Source organism: Xiphophorus hellerii, chromosome 21 (assembly GCF_003331165.1).
Source record: "Xiphophorus hellerii strain 12219 chromosome 21, Xiphophorus_hellerii-4.1, whole genome shotgun sequence".
In the NCBI taxonomy this organism is placed as follows: domain Eukaryota; kingdom Metazoa; phylum Chordata; class Actinopteri; order Cyprinodontiformes; family Poeciliidae; genus Xiphophorus; species Xiphophorus hellerii.
Genome location: NC_045692.1, coordinates 20,585,045 through 20,608,335, shown reverse-complemented (window position 1 = coordinate 20,608,335; position 23,291 = coordinate 20,585,045). Strand labels below are relative to the sequence as shown.

Here is a 23,291-nt window from a genome sequence, read left to right as displayed (position 1 = left end):
GGGAAAATGCATAGGAGTTTATTTTTTTCAGATTATCCGTCTCATATCAAACTGTCACAAAATGGTGGCAGCTTCAACAAATATATAAAAAATATATATATTTTAAATAAAGATACATATTGCAGTTTTAAGGTAAATAAGTGCTTTCTAACCTCATATAAAAAAAGGAAAACAGTTTTTTCTTCTGACTGACTGAACTAAAAAAAGACGAAACTTTTCTTGTTTTAGGTCAGTTAGAATAACCAAAATTATTTCTATTTGCTAAATGCCATAATATTATAGCATATTTGAGCAACAAGGCAGTTTAAAGTGCCATAAAAACAAACTATATTAACCAATTATGAAACAAGCAATAAATATTACAACAAAGTCATCAGACAAATATACATCAAATATATTGATCAATAGTCTAGTTACTAGGAATAAAGGGAACTATAACAGGTGGATTTTAGCTTTAATTCAGAGGAACTCTGCATGAAAAAGGAAAAATATGTTTATATGCAAACTTCTGGTTTTAACTGAATATATTTTGGTAGACAGCATTGACCATTTGAGAAAAGTCGCTCAGGTTATAAGAAGCATCATACTGCCACCACCATGTTTGACTGAATCATTTTCTTTTTCTTAAATTATCCCTCAGCACCAGATCCAACATGACATCCCTTCGAAAACATTCCACTTTCTGCTCAAATATTAAAATATTTCCAAAGACGTTGCTGATAACCAAGAGGTTTTTTGGAAAACCTGAGATGTTTTAGCACATAAACTCTCTTTTGTGCCCAAACACTTCATTGCTCAGTGACATTTTTATCATAAAGTTACCTGGCAGAGCTCCTGGGTGGGAACGTTGTGGGTTTTTCTTTGACGGCTGTGGCGCCTACTAAGAGCCTGAACAACAGTTTCATTCAAGAACGCATCAGAGAGACGAATGTATTAACAATAGCTTGAACTCCCACGCGCACACCTTCAGCTTCAGCTGCAAGGATTAACTATTGAAAGCACAAACTCCACTTCCACCTGCAGACAAACAAGAAAGAAATCAGAGCTTTCATTCACTGTTAAGAAAAAACCCACAAGAATGATGTTAAAATGTGCTTAAATGTCAGGTATGTACCCGGTAATCTTCCAATTTAAATAAATTATTCTAATTCTGTCAGGATCCTTTCAGAAATCTGTTAATGGTTTTCAAAAATGTCATTAAAGGCCAACGTGCAAAAGAACAAATAAAACACAGACGAAAAGAGCACAGCGAAAAATTATCTGCATGATTAAAAGATTTAGACACATTCCTAAAATAAAGCAATTTTTTTCCCAAAAGTGATTTTTGTGAAAATAAATGAAATAAAAATCAAATAAAACAAAAAAATTACCCTTTTTATTGACAAGATAATTCATTCAGAATAAGATTACAAAACAATTTTGTAATCTTATTAAGTGTGCCCATTAATATCTCAAAGATGATTAGTCCAGGTACTGAGCCTTGTGGTACTCCATAATTTATTTAAAATAAAAGTACAACTCTGAAACCTTTAATTCTGTGCTTACATAAAGAAAATCTTTAATTTTAAACATTTAAAGTGTGGCTTCTCTATTTAGATGGAAAGAAAAGTTAAAAAACAAACTTCAGATAGGCTTTCACAAGTACAAAAATTACTTTACAATCTCTGAAAATAAGTAATAATAGAAGTAATTCCTGTTTTGAGTAAGAAAAATAACCTGCACGTCGGTTTTTATGTCAAGTTGGACAAAAAATACTCAAAAATTTTAAATTATATTCTGAGAAAATGTAGTATTTTCTTTCCAATGTTATAATAATAAAAATCAGAAATACATTAGTGCCCAAAGTATCATCTGATCAACAAAGCTGCCAATTTAATAAAGCTCCTTTGTGCAGCAATTATTTGAAACAAGAGTTGAAGCATTTCTGAATGCAAAAGAGGCAAACACAAACATTACGTTCTCTTATTCTGACTTTATTTGTCCAGCATTAAAGTAGAAATACTAAGTAATACAGATGATTACCTCAGGTCATCCAAGCTGAAATTGTGCAACATGATATGCCAAACAGAAAGGAAATACAGCATTAGGCAGTAAAGGGTCAAATCTAAAGCAAGTTCTAAAGTGAAAGGTGTTTACATCCAGGCACATTTTCATTCCTGTGATTGGGAGAAAACTGATTTACATGCCGCATCACCCCACCAATAAGCAGGAAAGACATTTCATCCAGGCCTGCCTTTCTCCTCATGGTCTACATTTAATATTTTTCCTGATTAAAGAGGCAGTATTATGTATTTTAGTGCCATTTTGTAGCACAGTCAAGTAACTACATTACCTTCAAAATGCTGTATGACTTCACAGAAATTAGATTTCGTAATTTAGCGCCTTGAAATTGGGCTTCTGTCTCTTTAAGAAGCTTCTGCACTTTCTGAAACTTGGCTTTCAGAAAGTTATCACAATATGGCTCCTCTACAAACCCTTTAACAACGTTTTTACCAGCGTTGCACCGAGACGTAGCTCCACCAGATATGCATTTCCACCAGGTGTTTGCTAATTGCTGTTGGCTAGTCTGAAGGAGTTGAGTGGGGGTGAAGATGCACCTTGAGGGCGGGGCTACGTCCAACCAGTTGTTTTGAACAGCAGAATGGTTTCCATGGAGATTAGAGGATTTCTCAAACATGCATTAAAGAATCAAGGCAACAATCCAGGTATGTTTGTGATGAGGGAATGACATCATAACCTGATGTAAAGCTAAAAAAGTTGATTTTACATAATACTGCCCCTTTTGCTAATCTTTCAACCTCTACGTGCTCAAACAGTGGTGATCTGGTCCACTACTCTGGTGCTGTCATTCATTTCAACACACTCCACTTCCTGTCTCTGGCCCTCTCTTCCTGGCCGATGGTTCCTGCTCTTGGAGGGAGGCAGGAAGGTGAGGAGGGTCGGCAGGAAGGCCAGCGTGTGCAGGGCCGAGCACCCGGCCGTCAGAGTGAGGCAGCGAAAGAGTGTGCGAGTGAGGTTGGAGCGCACAGCGCAGATGGGCACCAGGGCGGCGCTGTAGCACACAAGCGTCTGTAGGGAGGGAATGCCGTGTCGCTCTAACACCAAGCGAACCCAGCGAGTCCTGCTTTCACCACGGCCCGAGGCGAAGCCACAGAGGAGGGGACCGCTGCAGTCCGCCGAGTGACCCAAAGCCGTGATCAGGCACAGCACCGACACGCAGTCCATCTCCACGCCCCACAAAGTCATGAAGCCCAGAACCCCAAACTGGACAGAGAGAAGGGTGAGTCCGAGCCACAGGGAGACCAGCGGTTCCACGACGACCAGGGAGGACAGACCCAATAGGAAGAGCACCGCCAGGAGTGAGTGTCTGAGGGGGGAGCTGACCGCCGTCGCGTACCGGTCCAAGTACACAAAGGAGGGGTTGAATATCAGGAAGCGAACCCGAGAAGTGAGAGACAGACGGCGCAGAGTGTCCAGCAGCACCGACATCTCCTCGCGCTTGTTCTCCGTCGTCTTGGCGACCAAGAAGATGCGCGAGGCCGCCACGTCTGGCTCCTCCCCTTGTCCGCGCTCTGCGAAGATGATGTCGTCTGCAAAGTGGGCGAACTGCGGCTCGTGCAGGAAGGAGTGGCGCAGTGTGCGAGTGAAGTTTTCGCGAGGCTGGTTGGTGGACTGGTTGCGGTCGGACAGGTAGCTCAGGTACGCCTCCAGCCAGCTGATCCTCTGGAAGCCTTTGGCGTACTCCAGCAGGTCCCGCTGCACAGAGGCATTCCAGTAGGGGGCGCTTTCATAGATGTAGAATCCAATCACTGGCGAGTAGGAGCTGAAATACCGATGCTGCGCACGCGTGTACAACACTGTTGCTGTATCCGTGGCAACCAGTGCACTGGGATCAGAGCCCTGGGTCACCTGTTGGAAACAAAAATATATTTATTCAGTGACAATAAGAAGAATTTGCAATTAAAATTTCACTTTTTTGAGTTTGTCAAAGTATCTGGAAGTTTATAACCTAAAGTTTTAACCCCTCATTCCTATTGCCCCTAATTTGGGGGCAATAGCATTTGTTCCAAGAGACTCTAGGGATCAATGGGCAGTGAATATGATATGACACAAAGAGAGCCAATTGATCTTGGTAATTTTTGTAAAGTAGGTTAGTTAAGAAATCAAAGTTGCCAAAGGTTGCCAATATACCAATATAATCAACAACAATTACAGATCTATTGGCTGTAGATACCATGTCCTTTTAGACCGTTAGTCATCTGACTAACGGTCAAATGTCAATGACAATGTTCTACAGAAACCTAAAAGTGAGCCATCATTTCATTTCAGTGTGTTGAACCAAGCATAGAACAAAGACATGCAGGATACCGGACATTGAGCACTCACTTTGGACACCCCTGACTTAATCGTTCACAGTTGCCACTACATCAATGACCTTTCCAGCGCAAGAACAAAATTTATTGGTGACGAAGAGAGGATTAGGACAAACAGAAAAACCTCAAACCATAGCACCACTGCTGAGGCTTGTAGCTAACAAAGAAGTCCACCAAATCTACATAATTATTACCAAAGCCTAAGTTACTTTATAAGCCATTCTTAAAAATCTTGGTTTTCACCAAAAGGTGTTACGAAATGTGGATGTGAGTTGCAAAGTCCTTGTTCAGATCATGATGCGTTTGTGTCTCACCTGAAGAAAGCCCATCAATCCAAAGGAGATGTAAACCAGATACAGTAAAACTACGAAGGGTTTGACGTAAGTGTTGGTGATCCAGTCTCCATAGCAATGCCGAACACATCCCAGCAAAAGATGGCAGTCCTGAGGGTGAGGATCTGCGGTTGTTGTTGAATGAGTGTGATGGGGCGAGTGTGTTTGTATGGAGTTAGCCATGTGTCCATGAACACCAGAACTGTTTGCTATGTGAGTTACGTTAGGATTTGGCATATGATTCTGACCAACTCCATGAAGCGGGTTGGTTGATTGCGTCTCATCTTGGTAACGGGTGTACATCAAACACCGGTACCAAGCCGGTTTCGAATCCAGCCGGTCTGGCTTTGGTACTCGCCGACAGAAGCAGCCATGTCTATACCTCGTCTCCAAGTAGCCTGTAAACACCAGGCAGGAACTGTAAAAGGACAGCATGTAGATGTAGCTGATGGTGATGGCGAGGGCAGCGGTGCGGCAGAAGAGGCGGACGGCCTCCATGTTGGTGAGCGGCGAGGCAGCCAGACCCAACGTCATCAGGTGGATCATGGTGGAGCCGGAGAAACGCAGCATGACATCCTCAAAGACGCTTGCCACTCGCTCTTTTACGTGCTGATCCTCCCGCGTTCGCCTCCATGATGACAACATCTCAAAGGAGCCGAAGAGACCATGGCCTGTTGAAGACGGCAACGGGAATTAAAATCTACCCCCAATTACACAAAAATACACAGACATAAAACAACCCAGCAAAGTACCAAGTAAAGAACACATTTCAAATTGTATACGCCAAAAAGACAGCTTTGTTCCCATGTTTTGTGGCGACTATAAAAAAAATTTCTCAACTGGAAAGTAAATAACTGTTCACCAATAAGTGTTACCCTCAACTGCTCAAAAAGGTCAATTAAAGCAACATTAACAGCCACTTTAAATAGATGGCATCAAAGCCAGCCAATTTCCATCAAACTGGCCCCTCTGGACATTTTGGTTTCACTCTAGTTTCATATTATTTGAGACCAATCATATCACCGCACCAGGAAGTTGAAAAACTGTCACACCGCGAGTCTGTTTGAAGCAGAGATGCATGAAATGACAGAAGTAACACACCGTGAAAAGCACCAACTTCCACCACCACTCTTGGTAAGTGAAGCTGCAGTGAAATCTATTAACACATTTAAACTCAAAATTCAAATGAAACCTGCTTTTTTCCCCCCCCATTTATAAATACAAATATTTAAAATTTAAATATTACAGTAATCCATTCATGCTCAGTCTCACGTGCAAGCGTTCACATAAATATTTATACTGTATATGTGGAACAGATGGTTTTCATTGCTTTTTTTTTACACTTTGGTTGCCATGGCGTCCATGAGTCACCAGTGACACACGGACCCCCTTCTTCCTGTGGCGAGTTCACCATGGCAAAACACTTAACACCTTAGCAGAGCCACATTGTACTGACACTTTAATGTGGTGGCAGGAGAGAAAGTGTGCGACAAAGATCTGCAGAGTGAGTGTCAAAATGACACAAGTGTTAAATCCATGTTTCCAAGAGAGACCCAGAGCGCAAGGAGAAGATGAGGACAGCACTTAGCACATACGATGGTTTTTAGCTGCTTCAGGTGGGCAGAAAAACACAGCGTTTTAACTCATGTATATTTATAACAAAAATATTAGTAGAAAATACTTACTATATGAATGTCTGAGCAATAATACCATAATTACTGCCTCTATGACTTCCACATACAAAAAATATTTATAAAATAAATTATATGCTTAAAAGTGCTCATTTTCTAACTATGTAATTGTGTTGCAATGCTAACACTAGCTTGTACATAAACCGCTACAAGTAGCAATTCTGTTTTACTCACTGTGTTTATTTTTTTCTTTCTCTAAACAACTACAAAATCACAAACAGTCCTACAAGTTTGGAGGCAATATATTTTGGGGGGCTTTTTTCGGGGTGTAGGGTGATGAAACCTAGTTCATATTAAACAAGGAGCGAAAAGTGGTGATTTTATTATAGCACACTTGTTTTTATTCTTGCCTTTCTCTATATATTTCTCTTAGCATCTACTTAGACATAAACAATCCCACAAATTTGGAAGTAATTTTGTTTGTTTTTTATTTTCTGGGGGTGGAGTTCAAAACTAACTTCTGACTACTTTTAGCTGCTAGCTGTGAGAACGCTAGCATTAACTCATATTTAACAAGGAGAAATAAGTGCTCCTTATATTGTTGCCTCTTTTCTGTTTTCCTTTTGGAAACTACTAAATCCTAAACAATTCTACAAGTTTGGAAGCTATGTTTTTTGGGGGGTTTTCAGGGTGGAGGGTGATGAAAGCTAGCATTAGCTCATACAAAACAAGGAGCGATGAGTAGTGATTTTGTTATCGCAGCCTTATTATTATTACTTCTCTATATATTCCTCTTAGCATCTACTAAGTCCAAAAGAATTCCCCAAGTTTGGAAGTAATGTTTTTGTCTGTTTTTTTCTGGAGAGACATTGAGGGTGGAGTTCAAAACTAACTTCTAGCTACTTTTATCTGCTAGCTGTGAGAACGCTAGCATTAGCTCATACTTAACAAGGAGCAGTAAGTACATTGTATTATATTATTGCCTTTTTCTGTTTTCCTCTTAGCAACTACTAAAATATAAACAATCCTACAAGTTTTGAATAATTCAAAACTGTAATTTCTCTAAATACTTGTGTTTGCTAGGTGTGTTGTAGTGCTAGCATTAGCTCTGTCATGAGGAGCAACAATTAAAGGTCCTGAAAAAGATCTGTGTTTTTTTTTTGTCCTACTCTAATCAATTAAACCATAAAATATCCCACAAGTTAAGATTTGTAATTTAAGCATAAAACATCCATTTTGCTAACTTAATCTAGCAGCAGTGCTAACATTTAGCATGTGCAGCATGTAAACAGGTGATTGAGTTCTAGCTGTCTTACTTTGGAGAAATGAGAAGAACAGAAAGGAGCAGGAGAGAAGAGATAATTATTTCCCGACTTACAATTGGACACGCTGGACTGAACAGCACCTTATTTTTAATAAGGAAACATCAGACAGGAAAATATGATTGTGGGGAAAATGAGACAATAAACAAGTTATTTTGCATTGATTCAGAGAAACAAGTTAATTAAGAATCTTAGTAACATGAAAATGAAATTGGACATTGTTGATTTATTGCAGAAAGATTCAGGAAGTAGAGGATATCAGGCTATATCTAATTTATTCTTATTTTATTTTTTGTCATGTGGCCAAACATCGGTTGGTGGTGGTAATGCTTACCTAACATTTTTTGCCAACCACTAATAAAAATCAAGAAGAAGCAGCAGCTGTCTTATTTTTTTATTTTGATCTTCCATGTTCGTTCCTAAGAAATAATGAATCAATGATTCACAGGCTGCTACTTTTCAATATCTTCCTTTAACACCCCGTGTTGCCATTTAGTTTGAACTTCTTGACCATTCCTACCCTGATACTTGTAAGCAGGAAGAAATAGATATTCAATTTTAGCCGTATTTTTCTTATTGAATTTAAAACATGTTAGTATTGTGCTTTTTGAAATAACTTTGGTTTTCGCTGCTGCTGCTTTGGAGAAGTCACTATAAAGTCAATATCTTTCAGACGCCATAAGGAGACCAGCAGTTTTCTAATCACTTCTCATTTGCATCATTTCCTCATCTTTCTTCTCACTTCATCACTAAATTAACTGCTAAGACGAACCTCGTCTCAGCTGCATTTGGATGGATTAATATTTTATGCAGGATTTCGGAGACACTTCCTGTCTCTTTATGCACTTTTCCTGTTCACTCTGCAATTATTTAAAGCTTCACTGACACCTAATCAGATTTTTTTTGTATTTTGCTCAGCTGCCCTCTTTGTCACTTTGTAGAAACAATTAAAGTTAATTTAAGACCTTATCAGAATCACCTTGATTTACTACGTTTCTGCACACAAACAGACATAAACATAAAGTGAATAAATCAATTTTCATTCAGATTTTTTTGCCAAAGAGTTAAGAATATATAAACATGTTTTCAGAGGCTCTATAAATGTGTATTTATTTGACATTTTAAATTGACATTTGTGACTGTACACAAAATAGACCAGCAAATCTACATGTCAAAAACCATCAGCTGTCAGAGAAAGGGAAAGATAAACCTATAAACCATGTTTAATTTTTATGTTGTTTACTAAAACGAGAGACAAACCTACATTTAAAAAATAGGAGATTCTGCAATGTAAATTAATGCATCAGAAAGAGGATCAGCAGTTACATCCTGTATTTTACCAGTGTGCACACAGTGCTTCATGTTCATCCGCTCATGTTTAATTTTCCTTCATTTGAGGTTTGACTGACACTCTGTTCATTATATCTGTCAATACCCGATGTGAGTCAGCCGTGTTTGACGGTAAACAAGCTGCAGCTCAGCATGCAGACGACTGGATCTGTTAGCGGAGAAGCAAATATGGAGTTTACTCCGCAGGGAACCACCGAATTACCAAAAAGTCTAATTTTAAACAATAAAAGAGGAAGTGGCAGCAAATGAAGCACAGAAAAACCTTTCTAAACATTCATGTATAGTGCATGAATATATTTATTATTCAAATAAAACCTTTTGATTTCACTCCAAATCCGTATTAAACAGCTGCAACACCAGAAGTCTGTTTTCTTACCTTTGCTTTAGTTCTGAATTTGCCTCAAGTAAGAAAATGTGTCATTTGTTTCGTCCTCCACCCCCTCAGTGAGTTCCTGTCCTACAGCCTGTCAATCATTTTGACGATCTGTCTACTTTGAGACGACGTTCAGCCACAGGACTCTGCAAAATAAATCCCACGAGTTCCAGACGAGGAGCACAGCCGCAGCATTAATGTGCTTTGTAAGAGTATGAATACTCCTTTAACACAAACACTGATGTATTTCAATGGGGTTTTATATGATAAACTGATGCAAAAAGAGTCGGTACCTGTAAATTTAAAGGCAGATACATCAATGACAATATATATCGCGATCAGCATCAATAGATGACACAGCTTAAATTATTTTTTGTCTATTTTCTGGTGCAAATATCTCAGTACACTTCAAATAAGACAAAACTAATTTATAACTAGTGACTTTTTAGCAACATATACTTGAGTTTTACATTATGGCATGATGTAAAGCTCAAAAAAGTAAATTTTACACAATAATGCTCCTTCAATCTGCTGCTGCAGTAACTGACAGGAGGGAAGAGTACCCAACAATTTTACTCAAGTCAAAATAGCACTACTTCAACATATTTTTACTGAAGTAAAAGTGAAAAGTTTCCATCTAAGAAATTACTCAAGTAAGAGTAAACAAGTAGGGATGCACTGATACAAAAATTTGGGCCGATATCTAATATTAATATTGCTGTTATGGATGATAAACCATTTTTAACAATATTATATATATTTCACTACCACTTTGACACCTTTTGGAAAAAAGGCCCACCAGAAATAGATAAAAACTAAATTTCAGTTGTTCATACTGGCCCAGTTTTATTGATCAGATGATACCGATATGTTAAAAAATGACTAATATCAGCGGATACCGAGGTTGGCACCAAGAAAAAAGTATTTGGTAAAAAGTCTACTCAAGTACTGAGTAACTGATGACTAATTTAATATTTAGGAATTACATAATCAGTTGGCCTAAAATATAAAGTTAAGTGGAAATTCTGGTATTTAAAGGACCAAAATGACAATAATTCATTTAAGTAACAAAAATCAGGCAAAAGAATTAATTTCTGGATTTTCTACCCACTGAATGAAAAACAAACATGTTTTAACCAAAAATTCATCAGACACAGAAACTACAGTTTTTGTTAAAGCTTCATAAGTTTTTAATTGTAAGAAACTGATTTCAAAAAATTATTTTTGACTGATTTTCTTATTTTTGGTTTAATTATTGTAACTCTCATCCTTAAAATACCAACACTTCCAGTTAACTTTTATATTTTGGTCCGTCTGATGATGTAATTTTTAAATATTAAATGATAATTTGATCAGTTACTCAGTATTTGAGTACGGTAAATGTTTTACCAAATACATTTTTTACTCTTACTTGAATACTTTCGTGAACAGCTACTTTTTACTCTTGAGAAAAAATATGTTAAAGTTGTGCTATTATTACTCGAGTACAATGTTTGGGAACATTTTGGAAACTCTACCACCTCTGATCTCCGTTGTATCAACCGATAAACTTACCTAGCATGACGAAAGGGATTCCCAGGTAAGTGGAGTTGTATGTAGCTCCGGTCAGGTTCAGGATCCCAGCAGCAGTGAGTCCTGACAGAGCCACAGACAGCAGAGCCAGCATACCCAGCCAGGGTTTGGACCTCACACAGTCCCTCATGGAGCAGCAGAGGATGGCCAGCACCCCGCACACTCCCAAACTCGCCAGCAGGGGGCGACGTGCCAGCACGGAGGAGAACTGGAAGTCAGTCCGCAGCGAGGAAGACGTGGAGGGATAAAGCCCCAGCTTTGGATGCGACGGTCCGAAGAGCTTCAGCTCGGCACAGAAGGCTTTCTCCCACTGACCCGCCACCCGGTCCATCAGCCCGCTTCGGGATTGGAGGTAGTAGGTGAGCTGAACCGCTTTTGCAGAACGGACGCCTTCCCCTTTGGCTCCCGTCCCTTGAGGTCGCACCGCCCCGCCGTGTCCCCAGCCCTGCACGCCGCCCAGCTGGTGCCCGATGTACGCTTGCCTCCCGTCCGCCAGCTGTGTGATGGGGTAGTGCAGAACCGGGACGCTTCGGTTGGAAGTCCGGGCTGACTGGATCTCCTCCATGGCCCGGATTATGTCGTCCACGATGCAGACGTTCTTGTCGTCGGGGACACAGAGGTAGGAGAAGGAGTAGTTGAAGCCGCCGGAGCCCACCGTCGTAGCCGGGACCGTCACCTGCATCTGGTAGATCCGCCTGTGGAGCTGGGACAGAAACAGAGTTACTGTTTTCATTCCAACAGGAAGGAGAAGTTTCAGCTGTTACCTATTTTATCGGAAACTTTGCGTTTCGGTGCTGATACCTCACTAAACCAAGCTTATTATAGTTAGCTAGTTAGCTAAAGCTAACGAACGAAATCTGAAACTAAAAAAATATAAACATTAACTAAAAAATTGTAATTAACGGGGAAAGCTATAACTAACTGGAACGGTATTGCGTGTTTTTAAAACGAAAATATAATAGAATTACGGATGTAACATCCCTTTTCTCCCTCATAAGAAGTTTACGTCAGCAGTCGGGAAATTACGTCATTCCATACGCCTCCTGGCCACTTCTATACGCTAGTCCGCAAAATGGCGTCGGCAAAAGTTGGGAGAAAACGCCAGTCAGCTGGTTTTTTCAACGATTGAATAAATGTTTTGAAAACCGCATCTTCTGTTGCGTATTCATTAAAAAAAATCATTGTATTGATAATCAGAATACAATACTTTTTATTTTCTGCAACTAAAATGAACCGAAAGGTATCACTTTATTTGAAGGGGTGTTTTCATAAATATTTATTACTGTTAAGTGTAATTTAGTAAATTCTGACATTTTCAATGCAAAGTTAACACTTTTAGTGGACTTTTAATGCAAGTTTTAACAACATTTTGCATTAAAAGTGTAATTATTTGCTGAATAATGCAAAGTTGACACTTTTAATGCAACTTTGCACTATAGGTGTCATTATTTACCAAATAATGTTTGACAGTCATAAACATTCATGACGATGTTATGTGAGGCTTATGCACATCCCTTCAAATAAAGTGTTGCCTACCAGGGTATGAAAAACTCAAACTGCTACTATAACTAATAAAAATTAAACTGTTTTTATCTAATGAAAACTAGCAAACACTCTAAAAACTAACTGAATTGGACAAACAAAATAAAACTAAGCTATAATGAAAAACCTCAAACTATTCTATTATCTGGCAAGACAACAGTGCCAGCATCCACAGTGCCGGTTGCTAGGCAACAGCCTTGATGCCAGTCATTGGCACAGTGAGCCGACTACCACCTCAGAGTGCTGCATCAACCTTTAAGAGGACTTCTGTATCAAGACTTCAGTTTCTATAGCGTTGTTTTCGTTTTTCTTGGCCTGAAATGAGGAAAGGATTCTGTAAAGTTCTGAAGCAAAACGTCACTGAAGATCCATGGCATTTAATTCACAAAGCAGCAAGCTCGGTGCATTTTGCCCTAGATGTGAACAGGATTCAGGCTCTTGAAGGATGCTGCCTTAAATAACTCCAAGACACTGCAGGTATTTCATCAAACACTGTAAGCAGGCACCGAGCTCAACTTTCAGATCTGTGTTTCGTGTGAAAATATCACAAGTTTTAAGATTTGTCATTAGCTAAGATATAGAAAAGTAGTTAGACTTTTCAATTACAGATACCTATTAATGAGGCAACAATTAGTAGCAGCAAAATCTCACACTAAAAAATTGGAAAATCTATTTCAGTGTATTTATTCAGAAAGGAAAAAAAAAAAACCTCTGAAGGGAAATGGTTTTTTGTTTTTGGTTTCTACAAAAAATTACCATGCCACAACAGAGAGATTATTCACTATAGACATAATAAACCTTCTTCCATGTCCAATTCCTTTTTAAAGTCACAGAAAACCTTTTGCGTATATTGGGGAAGTGCATTAATAAATAGCTAGCTAAATGCAAGGTAGCATAGTAAACCATTAGCTTCCTCCGTAAGGTTTTACTGACTCAAAATAAACAGGAATGTTTTCTGGTTTCATTAGTGTCAGAGGAAGCAGTAACTTGTCTGAATGAGTCACAGCCGGTTACGTTCCCGGGCGCTGCATGCAACAAGTTCAGCTCCCTTCTCTAAGGAACATTAAAAGGTTTGCAGGGAGACGTTATAACACACACACACACACACACACACACGGTGGCCGACTGCAGGCACAGAGGAGAACAATTACAGAATCTCAGGCCTTGCAGACATCATCAGATTATGTAACACTGGATTTATCTCTTTATGCACCACTCTGTTTGCTTCTCGCAGCCTGTGAGATGGAAATGATGTATAGCCCTGAAACAGAGTATTTCCACTGTATTGTGGGAATCCCCTGCGGACCAACAGTGTGTTCCTGCAACATGTACATGAAGCGGGTCACATTGATGTTTTTCATGGGGGAAAAGAACATCAGCAAGATGCAGCCCTTCACAAAAGATCTCGTTTTCTTTCAGATTATTAGTCAGCAAATCATTTCTTCCATCATAAGTACAGTCAATGTTGCACAAGCAAACACTCTTCCATAACAAACTGCTGGTTTAATGAATGCTACTGAGGAAGGAGTGAATAAATATGAAGGTTGAGGCTCTTTTGGGGAATCTCATGATTGGTGCCAAGGAAGATGATGAGAATTTAATCTGTAATCACTTGGGGTCCAAATATAAGTTGACATAGATTCATCTCTTTTAGCCACTTTTCAAATTGGGAAACACAGGAAAACATGCCATTGCCAACAATAAAAAAAACCTCTAAAGCAAATTTGGAAAACTGGAGCTTGAGTTCACCAAATTTAATGCAAATCCAACCTGGTTGTTTGGGTTTAACGCCATGAAAAAAAAGTTTTGTTTTATAAACTTTACCATTTTCTAAACCCTTCTGACACCAAAACTGTGAGTCAGATGAAATTAATGTTCAGCATTTCAGCAGCAAACATTAAAGGTTGATTATGATTATGTAGGTTCAAAAGGTTGAACCTACATAATCAACCTTAAGTCCCCTCTATTAAGGGGACAATATTTCAACCCAGATGACTGTAGAAAATAATAGTAAATTATTGTTATCAAGGCACATCAGCCAAGCTAATCTCCCAGCAGTCACTGGGCAAGAGGCCGGGAAAACAGGGACAGTCCATCATAAAGATATACAGGACAAACAATTATGAACACAATTTAGTCTACAGAAACTAATGAGTACCAGTTATGTTTTGGAAATGCAAGCAGAGAACATGTAAACTACATGCAGAAAGACACTGGATGGGATTTTAACCCAGCACTTTCATGTTGCAAAGGCAAGAAATTGCAGAGAAATTTGACTCTGGGCAACATAACTGTCACAGTAAGGATAAAATCAATTAATCACATTTGCAAGATTTATTGTCTCCTCTTTTCTATCTCTCATTATACCAAAAACTGAATCACAAAAGTCTTCAGTCTGGTGTTTTGGTCTCAACTAGCCCATTTTTTGAAGGACAATTTTGTTTACAGAGACTTCTTAATTGATTTTATTTGTTATTTCTGTTGCGTTGTTTATTTATTTTGGATATTTAAAGCATCTTCCAATTCCAGTGATAAATGTTGATTATAATTTAAAGTTTACTGATCTTTGAGAATCTTTTTTTGCGTTATTATACCATTATATTCATCATGATACCATGATATTAATTGAAAATAATCTCAAAACATTATCGTTTATGGCAATTTCGTTATCGTCAAAATTTGACCATTAAATAATGCAATTTACCTCTAATTACAAATGTACTTTAAAGTTTATGCCTTGATTAAATTTCTCTTTAAGTTTAGTTTTCTTAACACCGGGACCAAAGTGTGTGCTCACCTGTAGAATGGTCTCCAGGTGAACCGGGTCCAGCACGCTGCCCCTTCGGGCTGTGATGATCACGCGCCCGTAGCGTCCAGGTGTCTGCAGGTCGGAGTAGAGCGCGTGCTTGGATCGGTTCACGGGGAACAGGCTCTCCACCAGGTTGCCCTCGATCTTGGCCAGGCTGTGCTTGGGCGCCAGCAGGCTCTCCACGTCCCCCTCCACGCGGTAGCGGCTGAAGCTGGCCCCCAGCAGGATGGCCAGCAGAACGGGCGCCGAGGCGAAGAACACCGCGTGACCGGCCACGAACCGGCCCAGCGCGTGGAATGACGTCCTCAGTCCCGCGTGCAACACCTGGCGCAGCATCCTACAGGCGCGCGGCCGTGGCTCGAGCCTCTCCCACCGACCGGAAAGCCCCGGAGCACCGCCGAGCATCAGGGGCCGCCGGACGCATCGGTGGGGAAGAGAAGGAGGCGCCGGGCGTGGGGAGAAATCTTCCCCCGGAGCAGGAGGTCAGCAGCCGGGGGAGAATCCCAATCTGCTGCGATCCCCGCGGCGCCGCTGCTCGCTCTTTTCGCGGAGTTTTCTCATCCGCTGCGGTTACGAAGCAAAACTGATGCCTTCTGCAGGTTTCGTGCGCAACAGAAAAATCTCAGCAACTCCTCATGATCCGAGAAAACTCACCAAACAATCACTTTGCACGCAGTTGCGGGGACCAGCCTTGCAGACAAGACGCTCCAGCTCCGCCCTGCAACATCAAGTCACCACGCAGCCTGAAGGGTGGTCCAGCTGGGTGAATGTGCGGGTCGGTGAGTGATGCGGTGCACGCAATGAAAAGGACGCCGGCTGCATGCAACCCAGATCAGCCCGATCTGGATTCCCTCTGCAGCGCGTGTTCCTCCTCGTGCCTTTTATTTCCCCTTCATCGTGGCATCTCCAGCCCACCCACCCAGCCAGACACCGCTAATTAACGCCCTTTAAACCAGACATCCGATCTTGATCGGGCTCCTTTCTGCTCCGCCTCCTGCTTTTCACTCTCTCTGATGCGGAGACACCAATAAAACTGTTGTGTCGGATTTCTTAGCAGATCAGGAGAAATCTAACCATTCAGATCAAACATGGTGTTGGAAAAAAACGGATTTATTTCCTAACCTGGCACAACTTTCTATATTGTGTTGTCTGTTGCTACGGAAACCATACAAATTACAGTCTTTTTTTCTTTACAACATGTCGTTTCTATGGAAACGGTGATGCCACCCATCCCCCCTCCTTAACTAAAATCAAAACACACACACACACACACACCTGCTGACTCCCAATCTGCTTATAGTGTGGAGGTGTTTAATAAAAAGAGAAGAAGAAGAAGAGATGTGGAGTTCACACTCTTCTCTGATCGATTACCTGTGGAACTCATTGGACACTGATGTATCATTATACACAAAATCCTGGTGAAGAAAGTCGATTTGTAGGAAAAAAAATACCCAAAGTCTAGGCTTTCCTCTCCTATCAAGGCCCAAATGAATCAAAAATAATTTATTAATTGTCTAATCTTATTTTAAACAGTCATGAGCTTGTAAAACTCAATTTATTTTCAATTTACCAAAGTGGGTAATTCGAAGTTAGAGCGCCTCTTGTGGTGGCTGCGTGACGTTGCGTTTATATCGACATGCTCCCGCTAGCTCAGATTGTAACAATATGATTACAATACCATCAGGTGTCTCTGAATCAATCCAGTCACTGAACAGATGCTAACAGATAAATAAATGCTTGGATGTTCCAAAACCTTCTCCATCTGAACAGAAACAAAACCGAGGTGATTATCTTTGGACCTAAAGAGAAACAATCTAGAGCAGGGGTGGGCACTCCTGGTCCTCGAGGGCCGGTGTCCTGCAACTTTTAGATGCATCTCTACTTCAACACACCTGAGTCAAATAATGAGGTCGTTAGCAGGACTCTGGAGAACTTGACTGCACTTAGGAGGTGATTCAGCTGTTGGATTCAGGTGTGTTGGACCAGAGAGACATCTAAGAGTTGCAGGACACCGGCCCTCGAGGACCAGGATTGCCCACCCCTGATAGAGGCAACTTCAGTTATTACAGCTGGAAAGTCGAGATCAGGTCTGAAATCTGGCCTGAACCTTCAGAGACACATAAAGACGGTTACAAAGTTGGCCTTCTATCACCTGAAGACAAAATGTCCCAGCAAGATCTAGAGAAACTCATGCATTTGTTTATCTTTATTGGCATTAAAACAAATAGTTGAGTTTCCATGGACTATATAATTGGTCAATTTTACAATTTGAATGTAAATTCACTTAATGAAACAATGTCAATTTTGAAAAACCTCGTTTTGGCGCTAGGATGAGGTGTGTTTTTTCTTTAGGCCATACCAAAATTGGTTTATTTTGCATAAACTGCAATGGAAACACTTTTTTCTGCATCACATGAGTCACATGACCAACAACTGAATGTTGCCACTGGCAAAAACCACAAAGTAGACCATAACAGGAAGTAATTGGAGGATTATGACTTGTCACATGAATAAACTTATTCACTTATTTTAATTGTAATTCTTATTTAATGGAAACATCAGTTGCAAAATTGCCTTTGTTTCTGACATTAGTGGAATATTGACAAAGTTTTGCTCACTTTTGTAATGTAGCTCAGAGATTATACTTCAAAATTCTTCTGTTACTTTATAAATCACTGAACAGCTTAGCACCAAAATACATTAAAGATCTGCTGTTGTTCTATTAACCACTCAGATCTTCTGGTTCAGCTGAACTAGAATCAGAACCAGAACCAAACATAGAGAAGCAGCATTTAGTTTTAATGCTCCTCTAATTTGGAGGAAACTTCCAAGAAAACTGCAAAACTGCTGAAACACAGAGATCCTTTAAATCAAGGCTTTTTAGAGCTTTCTTTAACTAATAATAATTGCAATATAGATTAATTTCTTCTCTTTATTCTTACACTAATTCAATAGGTTTTTTGCTTTTTGTTTAATTGTATGTTTCTACCATGTGAAACACTTTGAACTGCCTTGTTGCTGAAATGACAAAACTTTTACACAAGAACATCACCTCAGAAATATCCATCTTCTTTAATAATGAGCCACAGCTAAAAACAGACAGGAACAACATGAAGCAGCAATAATTATCTCCAAAAACTTGAGTAAAAACATAAGAGTACAATACGAACATGTCCTAATGTGTTATTCAATTAAGTCTCAATTAGCCCTTTAATCCCCATAACCAGTCCTTGGAGGACGGAGCGGTGAAGGAATGACTGATTTACGCCTCCCGGGGGAGGAAGGAAGAGCAGGATCTGAAAATGAAAGGCAGTGGAAATATAAGTGGCTCGGGGGCAATCTGTGATAACAACGGTTCTAATTAGTGTCGCTAAATGATTCATAGAAATCAGAGCGAGAGCAAGACTGAGGAAAGAGTCTTCAGAAATAACACTTTTACCTCCACCTAAGGTCAAAGTAGGAGGGAATCCTCTTTGGGTTGGACACATAAACGGACAGATGGGTTGCAAAAAATCTGTCATTTTTTGGGCATCCATGAACATTATGGCCTCTTTTCTGTCCATTACCAACGAGCGCTACATGGGTAAAAGCAAAGATCACGATGTTTCTCTCCGACTTCCCCAAACCCTCGTCCTCTTCCTCCCATCCCCCCATCCATCTGTTTTGGCACAGGTCATCCATTAATAAAGAGTCTGTACTTTCATTTTCTATTTCCCTCCTTCTGTATTATTTATCCACCCATCCATCACCAGCGATGGTGGGCAGCCGTGGCTCGGATGTCGTTGTTCCACCTTCCCCTTGTAAATGAGAACAATTTTACTGAGAGATGAAAACCTCGACTCAGCCATAAAAGTGAAATATGACCCACGTTACTTTTTGACGGATTATGTTTAAGAGTTTCAAACTGCCAAAGTAACAGGTTTTTTTATGCTTATTCGTAAAATCTGGGAACGGTTGCTCACTCAATTCATAATATTGAGGATAGATGGACTCTCTAAATGTCAGATTATTTTTAATAAAAATGCATCTTGCTGTTCACCAAAACATCCACTAGATCAGGGTGTCAAACTCATTTTTGTTTTGGGCCAAACCAATATCATAAAAGCTCTTAAAGGGCCGTTTGTGCCAGAATGTACCGATAAAACCTATTCACAAACTGTTAAAATATCAATTAATCATTAGAATTAAATATTATTGAACATCTTTTCAGTCCCTACAAGATTTTGTGACACTTCTTGTACTTTTTGCAATAAAAATCAAAGTGTTTGTGGTACTAATTTAGAAATATTTGCGCTTATTTATGACAGTAAATGCGACTTTTTATTACTTGCTGTATAGATTATGAACTATAATCCGACATCAATTAAGGCTGAAGCAGCTTTTGTTTTGATAACTTTTGAGAAAAATCTGAAATAAACTCCCAATTATAAGCGCAAAAAGTTTGGGGATTTGTTGACTTTGTGTGAATTTCCATGATAATTCTCAAGAAACTGGAGGGTCTGATTGATATTATTTGGCAGTAAACAGATAAAAACTGCATTGATTTGATTGACAACATAATATTTAACCACACTTAGTGTTTGGTCTAGAATCTAGGGGCCATATAAAAAGCTACAGCGGGCCGGATTTGGTCCACGGGCCTTAAGTTTGACACGTGCACTACATAAATGAAAACTGTCAATGTGTACACTGCAAAAACTAAATCTTACCACTAGTTTCTACTGTAACTTTCTTAACACACTTAAATTAAGACAAAACTAACTTAAAAGTAGCTTTTCTGCAAGAAATAGGAGCTTATTTTAAGTCAATGATTCCTTAATATTGATGAGAAACTACTAGTTCCATTGGTAGAATATTTTACAAAAAACATGGGAAAATGTATTTTTATAAGTGAAATAATATGGCAGTGGAAGTTGTAGTTTTACACACTATAGGAATTATTGACTTAAAATAAGCTCCTATCCTTATAAAATGTTACTTGTTACCAGAGGTGGGCAGAGTACCCAAAATTTGTACGTAAGTAAAAGTAAAATAGTATTTGGTAAAAAAGTCTACTCAAGTACGGCGTAACCTATCAAACTATCAGTCATTTAACATTTAAAAATTACATCAAAATGTAAAGTTAAGAGGAATTCTAAGGTAAGAAATTCTGGTATTCTAAGAAAAATATGACAATAATTCAAGTAAGAAACAAAAAATAAAATCAGCCAAAAGAAAAATGTTTCCAGTTTATTTCAATAAAAAAATTAAGAAACTTTGAGCAAAAACTGCAAACTGTCTGTGTCTGGTGAATTTTTGGTTAAAACATGTTTGCTTTTCATTCAGTGGGTAGAAAATCCACAAATTTTATTCAAGTAAGAATAAGTAAGTTTATAATGAAGTTACTCAAGTAAAAGTAAAAAGTATAGCGCAGTAAAAATACTTAAAGGACATTAAAAAAAGACTTATGAGTTAGTTTTGTCTTATCTTACGCTCACTCAGATATTTGCACTAGAAACTATACAAAAAATAGGCTACTTGGTAAGATTTTGTGTTCTTGTAGTGGATTAACAGCAGAATAGCAATACAATATCAATGCATTATTTGTGATTTTATGATTAGAGTGCCTAATCTTCCAATAAATTGAAAAACATGGAGGCAGAAAAATGTTGTGACATGTTTTCCAATTTTTTTAAATGTCAGGGATCTCCTCTGATCATTTCCGTCTATCCAGTTAGAGAATCTTCTTAGAGCTCAGCAGCGTTCGTTTCTACGTCCCAAATGTCATTTATGCATTAGCCAGAAAGGCCAGGCGGACTGCAGCGAGTGGGAGTGATGGTGAGGGGAAGCAAAATACTGTAAAGTCATCTTCAAAGCCTCTCAGAGACGGAAAGATTTGATTACCGTAACGGACCAGAAACAGAGAAGACGGATGCAGATTTAAAAAGAGCATCTCCCTGCTCGGCTCTCCCGGAAAAGGAAGTGGAAGGAGATAAAACCCGAAGCGGCCGATGAGAAATGCACTGAGAGGCCTGATGACGACAGCAGGGCCGGAGGGAAACCTTCACAGCAGAGAGGTCAGAGAGCCACATCTGAGGAAAGCCTCTGAAAGCGCCATTAAAACGCTTCAGGGAATGTAAATATTTTAAAAACTAAAACAATAATATTCACTTTAAATATGGATGAACATAAAAATTGACTGCTCTGCTTTTAAAACACAATTAATTCCCAAACTCGGGCATTATTTAGAGCCCGTCTTTCACCCTCAGCGCTGCGGGTTTTTAATGAGGAAATGACTCAAATGGCAACGCAGCTCTTCGCTTACTGAAGCCGTCAGTTTTACAGCAGCCACTAAAGTGGATTTATCGCAATCTGGTGACGTGCTTTAGCAAAGTAACGACTCGGGTCCCGTTTAATGATTCTGCCGGCAGAATCAAGCTTAATAAAAGCCAGAATATGCGTTTCATTGTGATATTCAGAAAGTCTCTTCGGGAATCGACAGCAACTAAAAAGATGTGATCAAATCTACAGAGTTGTTTTCTCAACTCCAGTCTGGAAAATTCTTTAATATTTTGTTTCTCTTACGATCTTTATTTAAATGTCATAATGTTTCTGATTCGCTTTTTTCTCCTTTAATTTTTTTTGTTTCTTTGTCTCCACATCATGGTGAGCGCTGGAAGATTAACAAAATGACAAAACGAGCCCAGTAGTTTTGAATTACCATGCATTTAAAACACTGACATTCCCTGTATTATTTGTGGTTTTTTCAGATTTTCCTGAGGATCAAGACTAAGAAATACTTGCATAAAATGTCTGGATTTTTTTTTTTTAATTCACCGAAACCCGTAGTTGCAGATTTTTCTGTAAAATGTGACTAAATTATTCACAGAAAATGAATACATTAATTTGTCTTTGGAACATGAATCCAAATAATTCGCCAAAAATCTGCAGAAAATTCATGTTTTTTTCTGTGGCACATTTCTCCACATTATTCACAGAAAATTAATCTATTCATGTATTTTTCTGTGAAACGTGACTAAATTATTTGCAGAAAATTTGAGTGGTTTTTGTATGTAACATAACTCCAACATATGGAAAATTAACCTAATTATAGATTATTCTGGGAGATAGACTAAAATATACACAAAAAATCTGCATATTTCCATTTTTTACATGGAATGTGACCTGGGAAGCTGAAACGCCTAGCTGTAATATTACCTGACAGGCTATTGGCTGGCATTCTTCAAAACAGCCAATCCAGGAGCACCATTTATTTTCCTAGGTTCTGATTGGCTGAACTCCCACTAAGGCAGACCATGGATGTTAGATGTATTATGGCAGCACTAAGAAGCTCCCTTGTGGATATTAGTGCATATTAAGGTATACTTAGTGATTTAACTATTAAAATAATTTTTGTGGAGTTTAGCTATTTACAGGTTTTAGGCTTTTTTGGTCTCTAACCTGAATCCAGAAATCAGAAACTTTATATTGAAGTTTCTGGTTGTCATGTGATTAAAATAGTTTTTGTGGGGATCAGATTATCCCTTAGATTTACCCCATTATGTGTTATTTATAGATTGTTATCATTAACTTGTAATTTTAAAATCTAAAAAACAAGATAATAGATATAAAAACTTGTGTTATATGGAAGCTCAGTAGATAGAGAAATGTGAGCAGCAGCTCCATCTGTCCTAATCAGCAATCAATACTGCCAGTGTTGAAAAATGGCCGCCACGGTTATCCATATCATCTCCACCTCCGACAATCCGTTAATCAGCCGAACTCCGAACTGTCGAGACGACAACAAACCGGCGGCTGGACCGTTTCCCTTAATTGGGTCTGAACATATGAGCCGGCCGCAGATGCAGGCCATTACTGTAACTCCCCCCGCTGGGTACTGTGGGCAAAACTGAGACCCATAAACACTGGGCATCAAGTTAAAAACCGGGTTGTCATGGGAACCGCTAGTATATGAATGAAGTGGCATAATAGCTAATCCAGAGGGTGG

The 23,291-nt window shown here is 39.2% G+C and overlaps 1 protein-coding gene across 1 annotated transcript; it reads right to left on the bottom strand.

Moving 5' to 3' along the window:
- Window positions 1–1,952: 1,952 nt before the first annotated feature.
- ptchd1 (patched domain containing 1) lies at window positions 1,953–17,118 on the bottom strand. The gene is made up of 4 exons (XM_032551689.1): window positions 15,293–17,118; window positions 10,936–11,656; window positions 4,688–5,376; window positions 1,953–3,909 (listed from the first exon to the last, which is right to left on the bottom strand). Exons 1-4 carry the CDS (start codon window positions 15,707–15,709, stop codon window positions 2,809–2,811), a joined length of 2,928 nt encoding a protein of 975 aa, XP_032407580.1. The 5' UTR covers window positions 15,710–17,118; the 3' UTR covers window positions 1,953–2,808.
- Between the last annotated feature and the right edge of the window lie 6,173 nt (window positions 17,119–23,291).